Source organism: Salvelinus alpinus, chromosome 28 (genome assembly GCF_045679555.1).
Source record: "Salvelinus alpinus chromosome 28, SLU_Salpinus.1, whole genome shotgun sequence".
In the NCBI taxonomy this organism is placed as follows: domain Eukaryota; kingdom Metazoa; phylum Chordata; class Actinopteri; order Salmoniformes; family Salmonidae; genus Salvelinus; species Salvelinus alpinus.
In genome coordinates this window covers 25,849,786-25,874,266 of record NC_092113.1, presented here as the reverse complement: position 1 = coordinate 25,874,266, position 24,481 = coordinate 25,849,786, and the positions used below count along the sequence as shown (strand labels likewise).

At 45.3% G+C, this 24,481-nt stretch overlaps 1 protein-coding gene across 1 annotated transcript in view; it reads right to left on the bottom strand.

Moving 5' to 3' along the window:
• Positions 1–17,235, bottom strand: part of LOC139557506 (voltage-dependent L-type calcium channel subunit alpha-1D-like) — a 41,671-nt gene extending 24,436 nt beyond the window's left edge. Inside the window, exons 1-2 of the mRNA XM_071372441.1 lie at positions 17,027–17,235; positions 7,451–7,556 (exon numbers count right to left, since the gene is read on the bottom strand). Of these exons, the coding sequence (XP_071228542.1) occupies positions 7,451–7,556; positions 17,027–17,145 (225 nt within the window). The 5' untranslated portion in view covers positions 17,146–17,235. The remainder of the gene's footprint in view (positions 1–7,450; positions 7,557–17,026) is intronic.
• Between the last annotated feature and the right edge of the window lie 7,246 nt (positions 17,236–24,481).

Here is a 24,481-nt window from a genome sequence, read left to right as displayed (position 1 = left end):
TAAGGAAAAACATTCCACAAATGAACTTTTAACAAGGCACACCTGTTAATTGAAATGCATTCCAGGTAACTACCTCATGACGATGAGTGTGCAAAGCTGTCATCAAGGCAAAGAGTGGCTACTTCGAAGAATCTAAAATATATTTTGATTTGTTTAATACTTTTGTGGTTACTACATTATTCCATATGTGTTATTTCATAGTTTTGATTCTACAATGTAGAAAATAGTTAAAATAAAGAAAAACCCTTGAATGAGTAGGTGTTCTAAAACTATAGACCGGCAGTGTATCTACTACATGTTGGGCGGAAGGCAGGCACCGTCACGTTGATGGCATATATAGGTCAAAATGTGTGCACAGGAGTAAGGAGCCATAATAAGCCTGTTACTAGAGCGCTAGTCAGTAACCCTGGGCCAAATGCATCCTTATGCTGCTCATCTCTGGCACCACAGTCACTGGGCTTCGATGTCAGGCTGGAATAGAAAGGCAGCCAAAACCTGGCCATATCATCCTGGTCAAGCAAGGTGATGTGACAGATTAGAAGGATAAGCTATAGTAGTATAATGAATGCATGAAGACATAGTGTATCACTATAGCAGAGAGGGGGTGGGGGAGGATTATGGGGAAGCGTCAGACTTCAGCCTCTGTTTCCTCTCCACAAATTCTAATCCAATAAAGGGATCTACTCCAAGATCTATAAAGGGATTTAAGGAGAGTACTATCCAACCACTGTCCTGCCTCACAGCCAAGCAGATGGACTTACACTGACCCAGCATGATGATCTGCAAGGTTGTGTTCAGCGCCATGGCATAGATTTGACATATACCCTGATGAAGACAGCTTGTCTGTCGAAACGATGGTCATAAATATTTTTGCATCTGAGCTCCTAGAGTGTGCGGTTCTCCTTTATTTTTTTAAGTGTTCCACTCCGCTAGCCAGCACCTCGCCTAAATAGGTGTGCGTTTCTTTCGCCTATAGATAGATTTTACAGGTGTCTGGAACTCTATTGGTGGGATGAGACGCCATTCTTTCTCGAGAAATTCCGTCTCAGGCGGCACTCCAGAATCTCCCTAAGTGTTCAATTGGGTTGAGATCTGGTGACAGACGGCCATGGCATATGGTTTAGATCCTTTTCATGCTAATCAAACCACTCAGTGACCACTCCTGCCCTGTGGTGGGGGCATAACCATGATAGCCAAAATAATGGCAAAAATAATGGCCTGCCCAGCATTTTTATACAGTGGGGAGAACAAGTATTTGATACACTGCCGATTTTGCAGGTTTTCCTACTTACAAAGCATGTAGAGGTCTGTAATTTTTATCATAGGTACACTTCAACTGTGAGAGACGGAATTTAAAACAAAAATCCAGAAAATCACATTGTATGATTTTTAAGTAATTAATTCGCATTTTATTGCATGACATACAGTGGGGAGAACAAGTATTTGATACACTGCCGATTTTGCAGGTTTTCCTACTTACAAAGCATGTAGAGGTCTGTAATTTTTATCATAGGTACACTTCAACTGTGAGAGACGGAATCTAAAACAAAAATCCAGAAAATCACATTGTATGATTTTTAAGTAATTAATTAGCATTTTATTGCATGACATAAGTATTTGATCACCTACCAACCAGTAAGAATTCCGGCTCTCACAGACCTGTTAGTTTTTCTTTAAGAAGCCCTCCTGCTCTCCACTCATTACCTGTATTAACTGCACCTGTTTGAACTCGTTACCTGTATAAAAGACACCTGTCCACACACTCAATCAAACATACTCCAACCTCTCCATGGCCAAGACCAGAGAGCTGTGTAAGGACATCAGGGATAAAATTGTAGACCTGCACAAGGCTGGGATGGGCTACAGGACAATAGGCAAGCAGCTTGGTAAGAAGGCAACAACTGTTGGCGCAATTATTAGAAAATGGAAGAAGTTCAAGATGACGGTCAATCACCCTCGGTCTGGGGCTCCATGCAAGATCTCACCTCGTGGGGCATCAATGATCATGAGGAATGTGAGGGATCAGCCCAGAACTACACGGCAGGACCTGGTCAATGACCTGAAGAGAGCTGGGACCACAGTCTCAAAGAAAACCATTAGTAACACACTACGCCATCATGGATTAAAATCCTGCAGCGCACGCAAGGTCCCCCTGCTCAAGCCAGCGCATGTCCAGGCCCGTCTGAAGTTTGCCAATGACCATCTGGATGATCCAGAGGAGGAATGGGAGAAGGTCATGTGGTCTGATGAGACAAAAATAGAGCTTTTTGGTCTAAACTCCACTCGCCGTGTTTGGAGGAAGAAGAAGGATGAGTACAACCCCAAGAACACCATCCCAACCGTGAAGCATGGAGGTGGAAACATCATTCTTTGGGGATGCCTTTCTGCAATGGGGACAGGACGACTGCACCGTATTGAGGGGAGGATGGATGGGGCCATGTATTGCGAGATCTTGGCCAACAACCTCCTTCCCTCAGTAAGAGCATTGAAGATGGGTCGTGGCTGGGTCTTCCAGCATGACAACGACCCAAAACACACAGCCAGGGCAACTAAGTAGTGGCTCCGTAAGAAGCATCTCAAGGTCCTGGAGTGGCCTAGCCAGTCTCCAGACCTGAACCCAATAGAAAATCTTTGGAGGGAGCTGAAAGTCCGTATTGCCCAGCGACAGCCCCGAAACCTGAAGGATCTGGAGAAGTTCTGTATGGAGGAGTGGGCCAAAATCCCTGCTGCAGTGTGTGCAAACCTGGTCAAGAACTACAGGAAACGTATGATCTCTGTAATTGCAAACAAAGGTTTCTGTACCAAATATTAAGTTCTGCTTTTCTGATGTATCAAATACTTATGTCATGCAATAAAATGCAAATTAATTACTTAAAAATCATACAATGTAATTTTCTGGATTTTTGTTTTAGATTCCGTCTCTCACAGTTGAAGTGTACCTATGATAAAAATTACAAACCTCTACATGCTTTGTAAGTAGGAAAACCTGCAAAATCGGCAGTGTATCAAATACTTGTTCTCCCCACTGTAAGTATTTGATCACCTACCAACCAGTAAGAATTCCGGCTCTCACAGACCTGTTAGTTTTTCTTTAAGAAGCCCTCCTGTTCTCCACTCATTACCTGTATTAACTGCACCTGTTTGAACTCGTTACCTGTATAAAAGACACCTGTCCACCCACTCAATCAAACAGACTCCAACCCCTCCACAATGGCCAAGACCAGAGAGCTGTGTAAGGACATCAGGGATAAAATTGTAGACCTGCACAAGGCTGGGATGGGCTACAGGACAATAGGTAAGCAGCTTGGTGAGAAGGCAACAACTGTTGGCGCAATTATTAGAAAATGGAAGAAGTTCAAGATGACGGTCAATCACCCTCGGTCTGGGGCTCCATGCAAGATCTCACCTCGTGGGGCATCAATGATCATGAGGAAGGTGAGGGATCAGCCCAGAACTACACGGCAGGACCTGGTTAATGACCTGAAGAGAGCTGGGACCACAGTCTCAAAGAAAACCATTAGTAACACACTACGCCGTCATGGATTAAAATCCTGCAGCGCACGCAAGGTCCCCCTGCTCAAGCCAGCGCATGTCCAGGCCCGTCTGAAGTTTGCCAATGACCATCTGGATGATCCAGAGGAGGAATTGGAGAAGGTCATGTGGTCTGATGAGACAAAAATAGAGCTTTTTGGTCTAAACTCCACTCGCCGTGTTTGGAGGAAGAAGAAGGATTAGTACAACCCCAAGAACACCATCCTAACCGTGAAGCTTGGAGGTGGAAACATCATTCTTTGGGGATGCTTTTCTGCAAAGGGGACAGGATGACTGCACCGTATTGAGGGGAGGATGGATGGGGCCATGCATCGCGAGATCTTGGCCAACAACCTCCTTCCCTCAGTAAGAGCATTGAAGATAGGTCGTGGCTGGGTCTTCCAGCATGACAACGACCCGAAACACGCAGCCAGGGCAACTAAGGAGTGGCTCCGTAAGAAGCATCTCAAGGTCCTGGAGTGGCCTAGCCAGTCTCCAGACCTGAACCCAATAGAAAATCTTTGGAGGGAGCTGAAAGTCCGTATTGCCCAGCGACAGCCCCGAAACCTGAAGGATCTGGAGAAGGTCTGTATGGAGGAGTGGGCCAAAATCCCTGCTGCAGTGTGTGCAAACCTGGTCAAGAACTACAGGAAACGTATGATCTCTGTAATTGCAAACAAAGGTTTCTGTACCAAATATTAAGTTCTGCTTTTCTGATGTATCAAATACTTATGTCATGCAATAAAATGCGAATTAATTACTTAAAAATCATACAATGTGATTTTCTGGATTTTTGTTTTAAATTCTGTCTCTCACAGTTGAAGTGTACCTATGATAAAAATTACAGACCTCTACATGCTTTGTAAGTAGGAAAACCTGCAAAATCGGCAGTGTATCAAATACTTGTTCTCCCCACTGTACATGACCCTAAGCATGATGGGATGTGTGGAAGCACCTGCTTTCAATATACAGTTGAAGTCAGAAGTTTACGTACACTTAGGTTGGAGTCATTAAACTTGTTTTTCAACCATTCCACAAATTTCTTGTTAACAAACTATAGTTTTGGCAAGCCGGTTAGGACATCTACTTTGTGCATGACACAAGTAATTGTTCCAACAATTGTTTACAGACAGATTATTTCACTGTATCACAATTCCAGTGGGTCAGAAGTTTACATACACTAAGTTGACTGTGCCTTTAAACAGCTTGGAAAATTCCAGAAAATGATGTCATGGCTTTAGAAGCTTCTGATAGGCTAATTGACATAATTTGAGTCAATTGGAGGTGTACCTGTGGATGTATAACAAGGCCTACCTTCAAACTCTGTGCCTCTTGCTTGACACCATGGTAAAATCAAAAGAGATCAGCCAAGACCTCATACCGCTCAGTAAGGTATGAGTTCTGTCTCCTAGAGATGAACGTACTTTGGTGCGAAAAGTGCAAATCAATCCCAGAACAACAGCAAAGGATGTTGTGAAGATGCTGGAGGAAACGGGTACAAAAGTATCTATATCCACAGTAAAACGAGTCCTATATCAATATAACCTGAAAGGCCGCTCAGCAAGGAAGAAGCCACTGCTCCAAAACCGCCATTAAAAAAGCCAGACTATGGTTTGCAACTGCACATGGGGACAAAGATTGTACTTTTTGGAGAAATGTCCTCTGGTCTGATGAAACAAAATAGAACTGTTTGGCCATAATGACCATCGATATGTTTGGAGGAAAAAGGGGGAGATTTGCAAGCCGAAGAACACCATCCCAGGCGTGAAGCATGGGGGTGGCAGCATCATGTTGTGGGGGTTCTTTGCTGCAGGAGGGACTGATGCACTTCACAAAATAGATGGCATCATGAGGGAGGAAAATTATGTGGATATATTGAAGCAACATCTCAAGACATCAGTCAGGAAGTTAAAGCTTGGTCGCAAATGGGTCTTCCAAATGGACAATGACCCCAAGCATACTTCCAAAGTTGTAGCAAAATGGCTTAACGACAACAAAGTCAAGGTATTGGAGTGGCCATCACAAAGCCCTAACCTCAATCCTATAGAAAATTTGTGGGCAGAACTGAAAAAGCTTGTGCGAGCAAGGAGGCCTACAAACCTGACTCAGTTACACCAGCTCTGTCAGGAGGAATGTGCCAAAATTCACCCAACTTATTTTGGGAAGCTTGTGGAAGGCTGACCGAAACATTTGACCCAAGTTAGACAATTTAAAAGGCAATGCTACCAAATACTAATTGAGTGTATGTAAACTTCTGACCCACTGGGAATGTGATGAAAGAAATGAAAGCTGAAATAAATAATTCTCTCTACTATTATTCTGACATTTCACATTCTTAAAATAAAGTGGTGATCCTAACTGACCTAACACAAGGAATCTTTACTAGGATTAAATGTCAGGAATTGTGAAAAACTGAGTTTAAATGTATTTGGCTAAGGTGTATGTAAACTTCCGACTTCAACTGTACTTTGTATCCCTCATTTAGGCAAATGTTTCCTTTATTTTGGCAGTTACATGTACATAAACTACAGTGGATTTGTTTTCTATAAGAGATCACAGATCAGATCATGTCCTCTGCCATAGAGAGAGGGGGGAGGGGCAGAGGGGCTTACATGGGGATGGAACAGATGGTCAGTGTTTAAGTATCATTGTCTCTTATACGGTCACCTGATCTGAGTCAGACCCCCAACTTTTCCTCTTTAAAGGGGCAATCAGCAGTAAAAACAATAACAAAGCGTCTTCTCCGCCCGTTTCGATAAAAAGCTGAGGGATGGGGCTGGGGAAATGTAACCACTCTCAAATTCAGAGACAGAGCTATGGATGCATGTGTAACTAGTGTGAAATGGCTATCCAGTTAGCGGTGCGCGTTAGTAGTGTTTCAGTCGTGACATCACTCGCTCTGAGACCTTGAAGTAGTTGTTTCCCTTGCTGTGCTGCGGTAATTATGCTTCTTGGGTGACCTTTGACAATGTGTTCAGAGGGTCCCTGGTTCGAGCCCAGGTTAGGGCAAGGAAAGGGACGGAAGCAATACTGTTACATTAGTGCTGTGACCCGGATCACTCAGTTGGGCTCTGCCCAGCTGCTGGGGTTTCTGTGGAGAAGGAGGAGGTCAAAGGGGGTTGAGTGTAACTGGAGTGAAATGGCTTGCTAGTTAGCGGTGCGCGCTAGTAGAGTTTCAATCGGTGACGTCACTCGCTCTGAGACCTTGAAGTAGCTGTGGCTTTTGTGGAGCGATAGGTAATTATGCTTATTGGGTGACTGGTGTCGATGTCTTCAGAGGGTCCCTGGTTGAAGCCCAGGTTGGGGCAAGGAGAGGGACGGGAAGCAATACTTTTACACAAGGACTGACCATCCATGATATCAGTATTATAGTTTTAACCATGTTTTGAGGCTATAAAGTATTTGTTTACTTTTATTTTGTTTACAAACAATGTATTAAAACAAGCTGATATTTTGGGTTCTGATTGGATATGACAGTTGAACGGAGTTCATGTGGGATTTATACGTTATATTGTTCAGGAATCAATGGGTACATAGCATACATTTATAAGACAATACATGGATGTAGAAACTGCAGATTGCCCCTTTAACGGCATTATTCTTTAGGATTACACCCCTACCTACCCCTACACCCCACATCTCACTTCATAAAATACTTCCAGGCTTTCCTGAAGTTGTTCAAATACTTTGAGCATTTGCTTGTGCCTGCCTAGAGTCCCAGATGGGTTTTGCACTTTTAGGAGTATTCCACTGATTCAATTGTGCCATGTAAGCTCAGCTAAATTAGCTAAGATTTCAAATACAGTATATCTATTTGAACCCAGGTTTGGCCATTATATAGCACTCCCAATAAGCCAGCCTCTATGATCTCCCTGACTGACACCTCAGCCTCTATATCAGCTGCCTTGCACCAACTCACCAGGTTGTGGTTGGTGGAATTGGAGTCCTCCTCAGGGAAGGGTTTAGATACACCCAGGGCCACACAGTTGGCAAAGATAGCAAGTAGAATGAAAATATCAAAAGGTCTGCAGGACCACAGTTAAGGGTAAATACTACACACCACAGTGAATGCATGATTGACTTACAGTTTCTCAATTGCGTACAAGCAATTTTGGCATCTGCGTTTAAATGTATTGCAGAACAGCAATGATCAAATGCTCAAAATACATTTACAAAACGTCTGATAATTTTCTTGCCTTTGTACCTGACGTGCATATCTTAGACCACCTTTTGAAAAACGTTAAATACAAATGTCATCAGTAAATACAAAATTCACTTTTAGGTGTTTTTTTCACAGACGTTGTCTTCATTAGAAGAGAAATGTGTGCAATTATCTTCACTGTTTCCTGCTATCAGTAAATACTACTGCACAAAAGTCCAAATCACCCCATCAAGGTCATTCCATGTACTGTACAATGTAGGGAAAGATCTAGGCAATGGAGACTGTCTAATTTGTATGATTTTGTACAATATTGCTGACATGCAGATGTAGAGAATGAATGAGCTTACTTTCTAAGTATCTTTGAGTCATCATCTCTAACATTGTGACCTTCTATTATAGAGGTTTGCTTTGGTGTGGACTGAGGCCTCCACATTCATATCAGTTGTGTTAATCCATTGTATTCACCTTTCCTTATTTATATTGTGGATTGTGTTTCTGTGTGCCGATGTAAAGTCTACAAAACTGTGAGCAAACCAGCCTATGTATTGAACACATGGAATTGAATGGTGATAATATCAATATCAATGAATGAATTCTGCACACAATGTGCTTATTTTTTATTGATTTGATGTGTAGGAAATTGTTTGGTGAAATATGCATAATAGGAGATGAATTGCCCATAATTCTGCACCTTTGGATAGTTGTACTTTCAATTTTGATCACCGTGATTTGGTGACTGCAAAGAAGATGTATTGTTCCCTTTCAGTCAGTCGCTCAGTATAACATACTATGGGGAGTTAATGACCAATCATATCCACCTGAAGAAAACTGAAATCACACCACACGGGCCAATGGACGCCGAGCCCACCCTCGTAAGCCTCACCTTCCTGGCTATAATACCGGGACTTGCATTCTTTTTCTCAATTCTTGCTCTTCAGCTTGCCTGATGGAAGAACGTGTCACGCAATTTACAAACACAAATACTACGAGATTTGGCTCCGACTAAGCTGTCTGTTACTGGGGAGAAAGTACTCGTCCCCCTAGATGTTGTGAGTTTTGGGTCTTGGTATCGATTTTTGTGTTTGCTAAAAACCCACTACTTTCTGCTCTGCTTGTGTAGCCAGTGCTTCCTTGCGTGAGTAAGATGGCCAGTGGTAAGTGTAAGTTAAAAAATGCTAACCTGCCAAGTTTGAACCTAAAAAGTACTCTAGGGCATGTGGTTTCACAACTTATATTAAAGATACTCACGAGTGCTGTCATGTTTGTCTGGGTTGGAAACACCCTCAGGAGGGTTTGGCTCGGACCAGTTCATATGACCATTGTCTCCGGCTGGGTTCAACTTCCATTGGGTGTCGGGCTGACTTTGTGAGAAAGATTGTGTCTGCTGGTGAAGGGTCTTCCGGTGAAGCGACCTCAGGAATGGGGTTGTCTGAGCAACGGTGGTGGGAGTTGACAGGGGTGTCATCCCAGCCAAGTGAGGCTCATTCCGGTTTCTCTGGCAGTGTTCAGAGTCCGGATTCCAGGGATGATATACTGTCCCTAGTTGGCTCTGGAGGGTTTTCAGAGTATGAATCGGATGACATCAGTCCGGAGCAGCTTAAAGCCCTGGCTTTGAATTCGGCGGGTGAGAGTGAACCATTGGTGAAGCTGTGTCATAAGGCAGCAGATCACCTGGGAGCGGATTGGCCATCTTCTCCCTAACAGCAGAGTTCCTCCAGGTTTGGCTCGGCTATGGAGTCCTTACAGGCCCGGTTCGAGGAGAAACAAAAACAGGACACAGCTCTACGGGTCCTTTTCCCACAAAACTCCTTTGCGGGGCTGGCTCGGCAGTTCCCAAGGCGTGAAGGAAAGGGTCCAGGCCAGAGGCGGGTAGCCCCGGGCCAGGGGGCGGCTTCGAGTTCAGTTAATGACCATCTTGTTGCTTCTGAACAGCAGGAGATGCTTTGGCACAGACGCCATGCTGGGTCGAAGGAGAGTGGGGTGAATGCTGATTCTTACACAGTGCGGGGGAAGGAGCAGACCCCGCGACCTTTGCTGGAAGCCGGGGGAAGGGGTCCTGTTCTCGGGGCCCTCCTCCCCAAGCATTTACTGTGGCAACAGTGCTCCCAAGTGGCTCGGTCAATGGTTGCTGAAGTCCCCGGACCCAGTGTGGGCCGGGTATCAGAACGGCGGTTTCACAAAAGTACATTGTTTTTACCCAAGGTTCCTCTGTGTTCAAGTGTATCGAGAGTGCGGTATCATCCAGGTGTGGGCATAATAAACACAGTTCCTTCCCTACATTCAGACATACAGTTGTCAAGAGTGGTGGATATGAAAAGAAGCATGACAAAAAACTGATCATCCCAGTCCTCAGAGTGGTGCTCTACCCATTCAGGAGCTAATTTATGGGAGACTGGCAGCGTGCTCTGTCCAGTGGCGGGCATGCTGTCACGTTCTGACCTTAGTTCCTTTTTTATGTCTTTATTTTAGTTTGGTCAGAGCGTGAGTTGGGGTGGGCATTCTATGTTGTTTTTTCTATGTTTTGTTCTGTTGTTCTATTTCTATGTGTTTGGCCTAGTATGGTTTTCAATCAGAGGCAGGTGTCAGTCATTGTCTCTGATTGGGAGCCATATTTAGGTCTGATTGGGAGCCATATTTAGGTAGCCTGTTTTCCTTTGTGTTTTGTGGGTGGTTGTTTCCTGTGTCTGTGTTTGCACCATACGGGAGTGTTTCAATTTTCGTTTGTTCATTTCACTTTGTTATTTTGTAGTGTTCAGTTTTATATATTAAAATGGACACTTACCACTCTGTGTATTGGTCCGATCCTTGCTACTCCTCAGACGAAGAGGACGAGAACCGTTACAGAACCACCCACCAAAAAAGGACCAAGCAGCGTGGTATTGGGCAGCAGCAGAAATCTCTGGACTCATGGACATGGGAGGAGATTCTGGACAGAGAAGGACCCTGGGCACAGGCTAGGGAATATCGCCGTCCCAAGGCAGAGCTGGAGGCAGCGAAAGCTGAGCGGCGGTGGTATGAGGAGGCAGCACGGCAGCGCAGCTGGGACAAGAGGCAGCTCCAAATATTTCTTGGGGGGGGAGGGGGCACACGGAGAGTGTGGCTAAGTCAGGTAGGAGACATGAGCCAACTCCCAGTGCTTACCGTGGAGAGAGAGTGACCGGGCAGGCACCGTGTTACGCGGTGAAGCGCACCGTGTCCCCAGTGTGCATACGTAGCAGCTCCTCGTATCGGTCGGGCTAGAGTGGATATCGAGCCAGGAGTAATGAAGCCGGCTCAGCGCATCTGGTTTCCAGTGTGTCTCCTCAGTCCGTGTTATATGGCACCAGCCCTACGCACTGTGTCTCCCGTGGGTCTGCACAGCCCAGTGCGTCCTGTGCCTGCGCCCCGCAAGTGCCGGGCTAAAATCAACATCCAGCCAGGACGGGTTGTTCAGGCCCTTAGTTCGAGTTCGAGACCTCCAGTGCGCCTCCATGGACCGGTCTATCCTGTGCCTCCTCCAAGGACCAGGCCTCCAGTAGATCTCTCCAGCCTGGTGAGTACTGTGCCTGTTCTAAGAACCAAGTCTCCTGTGTGTTCCTCCAGTCCGGATGCTCCAGAGCCTCCCTCCAGTCCGGACCCTCCAGAGCCGCCCGTCTGTCCCGAGCCGCCAGAACCGCCCATCTGTCCCGAGCCGCCCGTCTGTCCCGAGCCGCCAGAGCCGCCCGTCTGTCCCGAGCCGCCTGAGCCGCCCGTCTGTCCGGAGCCGCCTGAGCCGCCCGTCAGTCAGGAGCCGCCTGAGCCGCCCGTCAGTCAGGAGCCGCTTGAGCCTCCCTCCAGTCCGGAGCCGCCTGAGCCCCTCTCCAGTCCGGATCTGCCGGAGTCTCCCTGCTGTCCGGAGCTGCCGGAGTTGCCCTCCTGTCTGGAGCTGCCCCTCAGTCCAGAGGCGCCCCTCAGTCCAGTGGTGCCTTTTACTAGGGTCTCAAATCCAGGGTCGGTGACGAGGGTCGCCGCTCCTAAGGTATCACAGAAGTGGGCCGAGACTATGGTGGAGTGGGGTCCTCATCCCGCTCCAGAGCCGCCACCGCGGTAAATGCCCACCCAGACCCTCCCCTATAGGTTCAGGTTTTGCGTCCAGAGTCCGCACCTTTGGGGGGGGGGGGGGGGGTACTGTCACGTTCTGACCTTAGTTCCTTTTTTATGTCTTTATTTTAGTTTGGTCAGAGCGTGAGTTGGGGTGGGCATTCTATGTTGTTTTTCTATGTTTTGTTCTGTTGTTCTATTTCTATGTGTTTGGCCTAGTATGGTTCTCAATCAGAGGCAGGTGTCAGTCGTTGTCTCTCACTTGGGAGCCATATTTAGGTAGCCTGTTTTCCTTTGTGTTTTGTGGGTGGTTGTTTCCTGTGTCTGTGTTTGCACCATACGGGACTGTTTCGATTTTCCTTTGTTAATTTCACATTGTTATTTTGTATTTTTGTAGTGTTCAGTTTTATATATTAAAATCCGATCATTGCTACTCCTCAGACGAAGAGGACGAGAACCGTTACACATGCGTAATTTCACTATGGGTGATGAGGACAGTGACGAGGGGGTACGGTCTGCAGTTGGCTGTGCGTCCTCCTCCTTTTCGTGGCGTAATCAATGTTCCCCGAGTTCCTAGCGCCTGTATTGAGAGGGATTTCCTCTCTCTTTCAAAAGCAGGCTATTAGGGTGGTCCCCGTGTTAGAAGTACAGAGTGGTTGGTACTTCTTAGTTCCCAAGAGCGATGGAACGTTGCATCACATCCTGGACTTGCGTGTTTTAAACAAGCACCCCAAGGCTTGCAAGTTTAAAATGCTCATACTTCGCCGGCTATATTGGTTCACGTCCATAGATCTGAAGGACGCGTATTTTCATGTGGTTTCTCCCTGGCCTTCCGAGTGGCGCAGCGAGAGGTGTCACTACAAATCTGGGTTTGTTCCCAGGCTGTGTCACAGCCGGCCGTGACCAGGAGACCCATGAGGCACAGTGTCGTCCGGGTTAGGGGAGGGTTTGGTCGGCCCCCATTTCCTTGTCCAATTGCGCTCTAGAGACTACTTCTGGCGGGCCGGGCGCATGCACGCTGACTTCGGTTGCCAGCTATACGGTGTTTCTGTGTTAAGCAAGCAGTGTGTCAAGAAGCAGTATGACTTGGTGGGGTCGTGTTTTGGAGGACGCATGGCCCTCGACCTTCGCCTCTCCCGAGTCCGTATGGGAGTTGCAGGGATGGGACAAGACTGTACCTACCAATTGGGGAGAAAAAGTACAAAATAATAAAACATTTCTCCCTATCGCCCCACACCTTTCATATGCTGGTGAAGGTGGCTTTAGCACGGGTGTGGTGCCAGGGGATCAGAGTATTGGCCTATCTGGACTTTTGGCTGGTCGTAGTGGAGTCGAGGGAACAGGTAAAGCTCCACACTGCCACAATATTTTCACATATTCAGTCTCTGGTGTTCATAGTGAATCGCAAGAAAGTTGTTTGGACTCAGTTCTGAATCATGCATTTATGTCCCAACAGATGAGGGTCGCATTCCAACTCTGTCTGGCACAGTTCTTCTATGATCGCTGTGGTGCCTCTGGGACTTCTGTTGAGGTTTCAACGCTGGGTGATTGCTACATGTCTGGATGTATCTCGCCACTGCCATTGGTTGCTCAAGGTATCCCCATCTTACCTAAGGGTGTTGACTCCTCGGAGGGACCCGTGACTGCTGTTCCCGGGTAGTGTCCCACAGGGTGATCACAATAGACGTATCCTTACTGGGATGGGGAACGCTGTGTGTGGGCTACTCAGAAAGAGGTATTTGGTCAACAGCGGAGGTAGGGGGGTGGGGTGGGGTGGGGGGGGCGTAGATTGGCAAGGCCGGTGTATATCTTTATGCATCGCAAGAAAACGTGCATTGTCGTCTGTTCTTCTCAATGAGGAATCTGGGCGCTCCGTTGGGAACGGATGCTTTGGCGTATCAATGGTCTCGAACCCTGCTCTATGCGTTTCTTCCGGTGGACCTGATTCAGGCCACAATGGAGAGGGTCCGTCAGGAGGGTTTATGTTGATTCTGGTGGCTCCCCGTTGGCCAAGACCACCCTTGTTCCTGGGGTTTGTCCGCCTGTTGGGCTGGGACCCGTGGAGGGTTCCATGTAGTTGGGATCTATTATCCCAGGCGGACGAGAGAGTTTGGCACCCACGACAGCAGATTTGGGATCTGGGGCCTCCCGAGTGGTGCAGTGGTCTAAGGCACTGCATTGCCGTGCTAGCTGTGCCACTAGAGATTGTGGGTTCAAGTCTAGGCTCTGTCGCAGCCGGCCGCGACCGGGAGACCCATGGGGTGGAGCACAATTGGCCCAGCGTCGTCCGGGTTAGGGGAGAGTTTGTCCTTGTCCCATCGCACACTAGCGACTCCTATGCTGGGCCAGGCGCAGTGCACGCTGACACGGTCGCCAGGTGTACAGTGTTTCCTCTGACACATTGGTGCGGCTGGCTTCCTGGTTAAGTGGGCATTGTGTCAAGAAGCAGTGTGGCTTGGTTGGGTTGTGTTTCGGAGGACGAACGGCTCTTGACCTTCGCCTATCCCGAGTCCATACGAGAGTTGCAGCGATGAGACAAGACTCTAACTGCCAATTGGATACCATGAAAACGGGGTAAATAAATAAAAGATATGGGATCTGGGGGTTTGGCCCCTGAAAGGTTTATTTTTATGGCTAGGGGTTTACCCTTGAACATGATTACTACTATACAATCGGCGCGTGTGCCCTCTACGAAAGTGTTGTAAACATCTAAGTGGTGTGCTTTGAGGGTAGGTGTCAGGTTAAAGGAGTTTCTCCTTTTCAGAGCTCTTTGGTGGAGATTTTCATGTTCTTGTAAGAGATTTTTGAGCAGGGCCTTTCTTTTTCCACATTGAAGGTTTATATGGCAGCCATCTCGGCATGTCATGTAGGTATTGACTGCTCTACCCTGGGGTCTCATCTGGTGGTGCGGTTCCTGAAAGGCGTGCGTTGGCCCAGACCGGTGTCTAAGTCTGTGTCACGCCCTGAACATTGTAAGCTGTTTTTTCTCTGTGTTGGTTGGGGCGTGATGGTGACTTGGGTGGGTTATCTAGGTGTATTTGTATGTCTATGGTGGCCTGATATGGTTCCCAATCAGAGGCAGCTGTTTATCGTTGTCTCTGATTGGGGTCATATTTAGGCAGCCGTTTCCCTTTTGTGTTTGTGGGATCTTGTCTATGTTTAGTTGCCTGTCTGCACTATTTGTATAGCTTCACGTTTCGTTCGTTGATTTTTTTTTTTTTTTTTGTGTTTCATTCATTAAAAGAGAATGTACGCATACCACGCTGCGCCTTGGTCTCACTAATACGACGATCGTGACACTATGGCTCCAACCTGGAACCTGGCTTTGGTCTTGGACACTCTGTGTGAGCCTCTGTTTGAACCATTGTCATCTGTGGACCTGAAGGTCCTTTCATACAAGACTGCTCTGCTCATAGCCTTGGCTTCGGACGAGCGCATTGGGGATCTCCACACACTATCAGTACACCTTTCCTGTTTGGAGTTTGCACCTGGCGAATCCAAAGTGATGTTATGTCCTAATGCAGCTTTTGCCCCCAAGGTCCCTGGCGTATGAAAGCAAAGGATGAGGGTTGTGTGTGTGTGTGTTGTGTGTGTTGGTGTGTGTGCTCATTGTTTAGGGGCATGAGGATTTGTGATATCGCTGCTGCAGCGATTTGGGATTCCCCAGATACCTTTGTGAGGTTTTATTGCTTGGATGTAACTGCTCCGTGTGTGGCTAATAGAGTTCTTATGGCTGGGTCCGGGAGTGGGTGTTAGGCAGCATGCAGATTTCGCATTTATCCGGGTTACAACAGTTCTCTGTAGGTTGGAGCCTTGGGCTGCCTTGGCAGCGCGTGAGTACACTGTTTCTAGGTTACTTCAGGTTTCCTGTGGGTTTGAGACTCGGGTTGATTCTATGCAGCGTGCAATTTACCAAGTCACGACAGGTGTTCTGTTTTGGACTTGCGGTTCCTTGTACGAGTTTTGGGCTTGCAAGGTAAGCATTGTTCTTGGAACCTTGGGGTCTATGGACTTTGGCTGCAGTGGCAGAGTGTCAATGCGCATAGCCACTTAGCAGCAGGTTCTGGTTCCCTATATGGGACTCTGACAGTTCAGGCCCCATGAGGCTCTGACAGTTCAGGCTTCTCGTGTAAGCCGGTGGAACCTGTGTGCTTGGGTTGCCATGGGCCTCCTAGTTTGGTACCCTCTGAGCCAGCTTGGCGTGTTATTGTATGTCTCCATAGTATGTTATACAGAGTGATCGACCGTCAGGGGATTGGGCTTGCTGAAGAGCGGTACTGAATTGAATAAATGAATACGATCCCCGGTATTACAGCCAGGAAGGCAGGGCTTCCAAGGGAGGGCTCGGCATCTTTTGGACTGTTGGGCGTGATTTCAGTTGAATATGATTGGTCGTTGACTCTACATATTATATTATTGTCACACTCTGATCTGTTTCACCTGTCTTTGTGATTGTCTCCACCCCCCTCCAGGTGTCGCCCATCTTCCCCATTATCCCCTGTGTATTTATACCTGTGTTTTCTGTCTGTCTGTGCCAGTTCGTCTTGTTTGTTCAAGCCTACTAGCGGTTTGTTTCAGAGCCTGCTTTTCCCCAGTCTCTCTTTTTCTTGCCCTCCTGGTTTTGACCCTTGCCTGTCCTGTCTCTGAGCCTGCCTACTCTGCCTGCCGAGTGGTACCTTTGCCCAACCTCTGGATTACCGACCTCTGCCTGACCTGACCCTGCCTGCCGTCCTGCACCTTTCCCCCAATTCTTGGGACTATTTACCCCTGCCTGCCTTGACCTGTCTATTTGCCTGCCCCTTTGGGATTATTAAACTATTGGTTATCTGACGTGGTCTGCATCTAGGTCTTACCATCATATCTGATAATTATAACTTGTTTCCTCCTTCAGGGAACAGTAGTGATATTCATAACTGTACGATATACTGCGATTTAAAAAAAAAGACAAACTTTCTGTTTTGTCTGTTTGGACTCGAGATAAGTATGGTTGCGTTATTTTTGCAGGCAGTTTTTTTGATTAATGTATTTGCAATTTGGATGGTATAATATAGTTTTGTTTAATGTATTTATGTTTTAAGAAGGCCACTTTTACATTACATTTACTGTTTTGCAAAAGGCCAGAGTTCTGTGTCCTGTGGACAGTGTTTGAAATCGACAACATTAGTCTCACAACACAGGAGGGGGTTTAACATGCACGCACACACACACATGCATGCGCACACACAAATGCACACACACTAAGGCACACATGCTTTCACACACACACAGAGGTACATCATCATTGAAGGATATTTCCATTCAACAAGGGCCAAGGCAGCCATGCGGATGGGGTTACTGAGGGTGAGGCAGCAGAGCGCTCGAGGAGCTCGGAGAGCAGATTTATTGGCTTGCATCTGCTTCTTCTGTCCTCCACCTCTCTTCTTGCCCGAGGCAGCAGAGCCAAGGGTGTCGGACTTGTCCCCGACAACCGAGCCAGCCAAGGAGACGCCATCCTCTGCAGGAGACAGAGGGAAGATAGTCACCATTCATTCACCAAATGTATTTTCTAGGTTATTGCTATGTTTACTATGCACTACTGTGTCTATACAATGTTGTGTATCATTTATTTGTATTTACTAGTCTTTAATATCTAGCCTATCAAGTGGCCTACTCTTTAAGTGTCAATTACTCAAACTGACCAATAATAATTGACAGTAATGAAAAGAAAGTATTATAAACATATCAAACCTGGGAGACAATTTGGATCCTTCTCTGTCCTTTGATACTCATATAAAACATATCTGAAAAACATACTTTTTCCATCTAAGAAACATTGCCCGGCTCAAACCATTGCTCTCCTAGCCAGATGCAGAGAAACTCGTCCCAGATCGACTACTGCTATGCTCTGTTCAGGGGCCTTCCAGCCAAATCCCTTCAGAGGCTACAACTCCTCCAGAATAGTGCTGCCAGAGTCTTGACCAGGACCAAGAAGTCAGCCCACATCACCCTCATCCTTACTGAACTCCACATGCTACCGGTCAACTATAGGATTGACTTTAAAGTCCTCATAGTGTTTAAAGCCTTGAATGGATTGAGTCCCACCTATAACAGCGACCTAATTTCTATCAATGAGCCACCTCTGACTTTCCGCTCTAGCAACTCACCACTGCTTCAAGTTCCAAGACACGTCTCCGAACTATGGGGGACCGAGCCTTCTGCTGTCTTGCCCCTCGCCTATGGAATACTCTCCCTGACCATTTGAGAGCCGCTCGATCTGATTTTTTTTAATAGAATCTGTAAAGTACTTTTAGCACCGAGCCTACTATTGCTATTTCCTGTCTTGATTCTAAATGCATGATGTTTATATTCTATTTTGTCATGCCTATGTAGAGCTTTGAGATAACACTAATGAAAAGTGCTATACAAATAAAATGGTATTATTATTGTTATTATGTTGGATTAGATTATTGACATGTGGCCAGGGGTTAGGCAGGTATTGGTTTCAGCCTGGAGGCCTACATGGTAAGGTATGATAGGTCTACAGAGTACAGTAATATATGATAGGCCTACATGGTACAGTAATATATGATAGGCCTACAGTGTACGTAAGGTATGATAGGCCTACAAGGTACAGTATATAGGCCTACATGGTACAATATAGGCCTACAAGGTACAGTAAAGTATGATAGGCTTACATAGTACATTAAGGTGCCATATTGAGCAGAACAGCCACAGGTGTTGGTTATTATTTCCTATTGTGTTTCATGACAATGGTACGTAGGCCTAATGGCTTTAAATTGGATAATGACATTAACAAAGCCGACAGAGTTGTTTTTAGAGTGACTAGGACTAACACGTCATTTCAAGGTGGATAATATTTGGTTGAGACATTGATCAATGAGATTACAACCTATATTCACCCACTCAAAAAGATAACCAAAAGTGCAGTTGAATTTCCAATGTGGTATCATTATCCTATCAAACAATTAAAAAGGACAACCAAATTCCAATAACAGATTTTTGGTTTAGTTGTCACCCAAATGTCTATCACTGCACTTTCAACCATTTAAAACCACAGCAAAGTTCAAATGGGAATACACTGTCAGATATTTTGTTTATTTATACAACAGATTGTGTTATCACTGTGCTTCATCTAATAGCACAACCAAATTACCTGAATTGAGATTACATTAAAAGTACAGAACCAGTCAAAAGTTTGGACACACCTACTCATTCAAGGGTTTTTCTTTATTTTGACTATTTTCTACATTGTAGAAAAATAGTGAAGACATCAAAAATATGAAATAACCCACATGGAAGTAACAGTAACCAAAAAAGTGAGATTCTTCAAAGTAGCCACCCTTTGCCTTGATGACAGCTTTGCACACTTGGCATTCTCTCAACCAGCTTCATGAGGTAGTCACCTGGAATGCATTTCAATTAACCTTGTTAAGTGCCTTGTTAAAAATACATTTGTGGAATTTCACTCCTTCTTAACGCGTTTGAGCCAAACAGTTGTGTTGTGACAAGGTAGGGGTGGTATACAGAAGATGGCCCTATTTGTTAAAAGACCAAGTCCCTATTATGGCAAGAACAGTTCAAATTTGTATATCTTTTTTTTATTTTACCTTTATATAACCAGGTAGGCTAGTTGAGAACAAGTTGTCATTTACAACTGCGACCTGGCCAAGATAAAGCAAAGCAGTGCGACACAAACAACAAGACAGAGTTACACATAGAATAAACAAACGTACAGTCAATAACACAATAGAAAAGTCTATATACAGTGTGTGCAAATGAAGTAAGATTAGGGAGGTAAGGCAATAAATAGGCCATAGTGGCGAAATAATTACAATTAAGCAATTAAACACTGGAGTGATAGATGTGCAGAAGATGAATGTGCAAATAGAGATACTGGGGTGCAAAGGAGCAAAAAAATAATAACAATATGGGGATGAGGTAGTTGGGTGGGCTATTTACAGATGGGCTATGTATAGGTACAATGATCTGTAAGCTGCTCTGACAGCTGACACTTAAAGTTCGTGAGGGAGATATGAGTCTCCAGCTTCAGTGATTTTTGCAGTTCGTTCCAGTCATTGGCAGCAGAGAACTGGAAGGAAAGGTGGCCAATGGAGGAATTGGCTTTGGGGGTGACCAGTGAAATATACCTGCTGGGGCGCGTGCTACGGAAGGGCGCTAATATGGTGACCATTGAGCTGAGATAAGGCGGGGTTTTACCTAGCAAAGACTTATAGATGACCTGGAGCCAGTAGGTTTGGCGACGAATATGAAGCGAGGGCCAGCCAACGAGAGCATACAGTTCGCAGTGGTGGGTAGTATATGGGGCTTTGGTGACAAAACGGACGGCACTGTGATAGACTGCATCCAATTTGCTGAGTAGAGTGTTAAAGGCTATTTTGTAAATGACATCACCGAGTCAAAGATCGGTAGGATAGACAGTTTCACGAGGGTATTTTTGGCAGCATGAGTGAAGGATGCTTTTTTGCGAAATAAGTAAAGAGAAACGACAGTCTCATTACTTTCAGACATGAAGGTCAGTCAATGTGGAACATTTCAAGACATTTTAAAGTTTCTTCAAGTGCAGTCGCAAAAACCATCAAGCGCTATGATGAAACTGGCTCTCATGAGGACAGCCACAGGAAAGGAAGACCCAAAGTTACCTCTGCTACAGATGATACGTTCATTAGAGTTAACTGCATCTCAGATTGCAGTCCAAATACATTTTTCACAGAGTTCAAGTAACAGACACATCAACATCAATTGTTCAGAGGAGACTGTGTGAGTCAGGCTTTCATGGTCGAATTTCTGCAAAGAAACCACTACTAAAGGACACAAATAATAAGAAGAGACTTGCTTGGGCCAAGAAACACAAGCAATGGACATTAGACTGGTGGAAATCTGTTCTTTGGTCTGATGAGTCCAAATTTTAGATTTTTGGTTCCAACCGCTGTGTCTTTGTGAGACGCAGAGTAGGTGAACTGATGATCTCTGCATGTGTTGTTCCCACCGTGACGCATGGAAGAGGAGGTGTTATGGTGTGGCGGTGCTTTCCTGGTGACACTGTCAGTGATTTATTTAGAATTCAAGGCACACTTAACCAGCATGGCTACCACAGCATTCTGCAGCAATACACCATCACATCTGGTTTGCACTTAGTGGGACTATCATTTCTTTTTCAACAGGACAAAGACCCAACACACCTCCATGCTTTGTAAGGGCTATTTGACCAAGAAGGAGAGTGATGGAGTGCTGCGTCAGATGACCTGGCCACAATCACCCGACCTCAACCCAGTTGAGATGGTTTGGGATGAGTTGGACCGCAGAGGGAAGGAAAAGCAGCCAACAAGTGCTCAGCATGTGGGTGGCTACTTTGAAGAAACTAAAATATATTTGGATTTGTTTAACACTTTTTTGGTTACTACATTATTCCTTATGTGTTTTTTCATAGTTTTGATGTCTTCACTATTATTCTACAATGTAGAAAATAGTAAAAATAAATAAAAAACCCTTGAATGAGTAGGTGTGTCCAAACGTTTGACTGGTACTCTACATGCTGCAAGTGATCAATGCTGTTTGAAAATCTGCACAGATTATTACAGCAATTGTGAAGGTCTCCACAGAACTGTGGAGCTATGCATGCTTTCTTGAACATGCACACTTTATATGATTACAGAAGAAGAAATGTATAGTTACAGTAACCTCAAAATCTGGCCATTGATGTGTTAATGATTTTAAGGTCGAATGTTACATTAGTTTTTAAATTAGCCTTAACTTCAAGCTATTTACTGTACTACAAAAATAATGTTGAATTGTGTTTGGTTGACATTTAAATATCAACGTTTAAAAAGGAGATGTATCTACAGCTTGGATAGTTCCATCTAAACCACTGGCTTAATCACATTCATTAACTTTTATTTTTGGTTGAGTTGGAGACCTGAATCCAACATCTATAATTTCTTAGCTTGTCGACAAGTTAATAGGCTATTTGTTGTATTTCAAAAGTGATATTGAATTGTGTTTGGTTGTCAACGCAACCAAATATCAACATTTGAATAAGATTTATCTTCTTCTTGGATAGTTCCAGCCGTGCCACTGACTTAGTCTGGATTTAATTCCAATTTGTCTACAAATGCATAGTTGATGTTGGATTCACGTCTCCGTCTCAACCAACAATCTAAGTCAAACAGGACTAAATCAAACTTTGAATGCACTTTAAATAAAGTTTGATTTAATCCTATTCTTTAACTTTGATTGTTGGTTGAGATAGTAGTAGCAGGAGGTGGCCAGTAAGTAGCCTTGCAGTTAAGAGTGTTGGGCCAGTAACCGAAAGGTTACTGGTTTGAATCCCTGAGCCAATTAGGTGAAAAATCTGTCAATGTCACCTTGAGCAACACACGTAACCCTAATTGCTCTGGATAAGAGCATCTGAAATGAAGTGAATTGAACATATAAATTATTAATTTGTAGAAAAACTGGAATAAAAGCCAGACTATTGTAAATCAGTGGCGCAGATGGAACTATCCAAGCAGAAGAAACAGTTCCTTCAAATGTTGATATTTGGTTGTGTTGACAACCAAACACAATTAAATATTACAAATCAACCAGAGCGTGAAACCCTATGCCTATTGTATTGTCTATTTTTAGTTTAATTCAAACAATTGCTGTTGATCGCTTTCCAAATGCTATATACAGTGGGGAGAACAAGTATTTGATACACTGACGATTTTGCAGGTTTTCCTACTTACAAAGCACGTAGAGGTCTGTCATTTTTATCATAGGTACACTTCTACTGTGAGAGTCGGAATCTAAAACAAAAATCCAGAAAATCACATTGTATGATTTTTAAGTAATTCATTTGCATTTTATTGCATGACATAAGTATTTGATACATCAGAAAAGCAGAACTTAATATTTGGTACAGAAACCTTTGTTTGCAATTACAGAGCTCATACGTTTCCTGTAGTTCTTGACCAGGTTTGCACACACTGCAGCAGGGATTTTGGCCCACTCCTCCATACAGACCTTCTCCAGATCTTTCAGGTTTCGGGGCTGTCGCTGGGCAATACGGACTTTCAGCTCCCTCCAAAGATTTTCTATTGGGTTCAGGTCTGGAGACTGGCTAGGCCACTCCAGGACCTTGAGATGCTTCTTACGGAGCCACTCCTTAGTTGCCCTGGCTGTCTGTTTCGAGTCGTTGTCATGCTGGAATACCCAGCCACGACCCATCTTCAATGCTCTTACTGAGGGAAGGAGGTTGTTGGCCAAGATCTCGCGATGCATGGCCCCATCCATCCTCCCTTCAATACGGTAGAATCGTCCTGTCCCCTTTGCAGAAAAGCATCCCCAAAGAATGATGTTTCCACCTCCATGCTTCACGGTTGGGATGGTGTTCTTGGGGTTGTACTCATCCTTCTTCTTCCTCCAAACACGGCGAGTGGAGTTTAGACCAAAAAGCTCTATTTTTGTCTCATCAGACCACATGACCTTCTCCCATTCCTCCTCTGGATCATCCAGATGGTCATTGGCAAACTTCAGACGGGCCTGGACATGCGCTGGCTTGAGCAGGGGGACCTTGCGTGCGCTGCAGGATTTTAATCCATGACGGCGTAATGTGTTACTAATGGTTTTCTTTGAGACTGTGGTCCCAGCTCTCTTCCGGTCATTGACCAGGTCCTGCCGTGTAGTTCTGGGCTGATCCCTCACCTTCCTCATGATCATTGATGCCCCACGAGGTGAGATCTTGCATGGAGCCCCAGACCGAGGGTGATTGACCGTCATCTTGAACTTCTTCCATTTTCTAATAATTGCGCCAACAGTTGTTGCCTTCTCACCAAGCTGCTTGCCTATTGTCCTGTAGCCCATCCCAGCCTTGTGTAGGTCTACAATTTTATCCCTGATGTCCTTACACAGCTCTCTGGTCTTGGCCATTGTGGAGAGGTTGGAGTCTGTTTGATTGAGTGTGTGGACAGGTGTCTTTTATACAGGTAACGAGTTCAAACAGGTGCAGTTAATACAGGTAATTGTCACGTTCCTGACCTGTTTTCTGTTATTTTTGTATGTGTTAGTCGGTCAGGGCGTGAGTTTGGGTGGGCAGTCTATGTTATGTGTTTCTATGTTGGTTTAGGGGTGACCTGATATGGTTCTCAATTAGAGGCAGGTGGTTTACGTTTCCTCTGATTGAGAGCCATATTAAGGTAGGTGGTTTCACATTGTTTGTTGTGGGTGGTTGTTTCCTGTGTCTGTGTTTGTTGCACCATACGGGACTGTATCGTTCGTTCGTTCGTTTGTAGTTTGTACCTGTTCCTGCGTTCTTCGTTACATGTAAGTTCGTAGTCCAGGTCTGTCTACTTCGTTTGTTGTTTTGTATTTTGTTCAAGAGTTTTTTCGTCTTCGTCTGTTTTTTGTAAATAAATAATATGTCTAACTACCACGCTGCAAATTGGTTCTCTGATCCATGCTCCTCCTCGTCAGAGGAGGAGGAAGAAGTAGAAGTCCATTACAGAACCACCCACCTCCTGGTTCACTCTTTCCACCTGCCCATTACTTTCGGGGTGATAACCGGAAGTCAGGCTGACCGTGACCCCCAGACGCTCCATGAACGCCCTCCATACTCGGGACGTGAACTGGGGGCCCCGATCAGAAACGATGTCCTCCGGCACCCCGTAGTGCCGGAAGACGTGGGTGAATAAGGCCTCCACAGTCTGTAGGGCAGTAGGGATACCGGGCAAC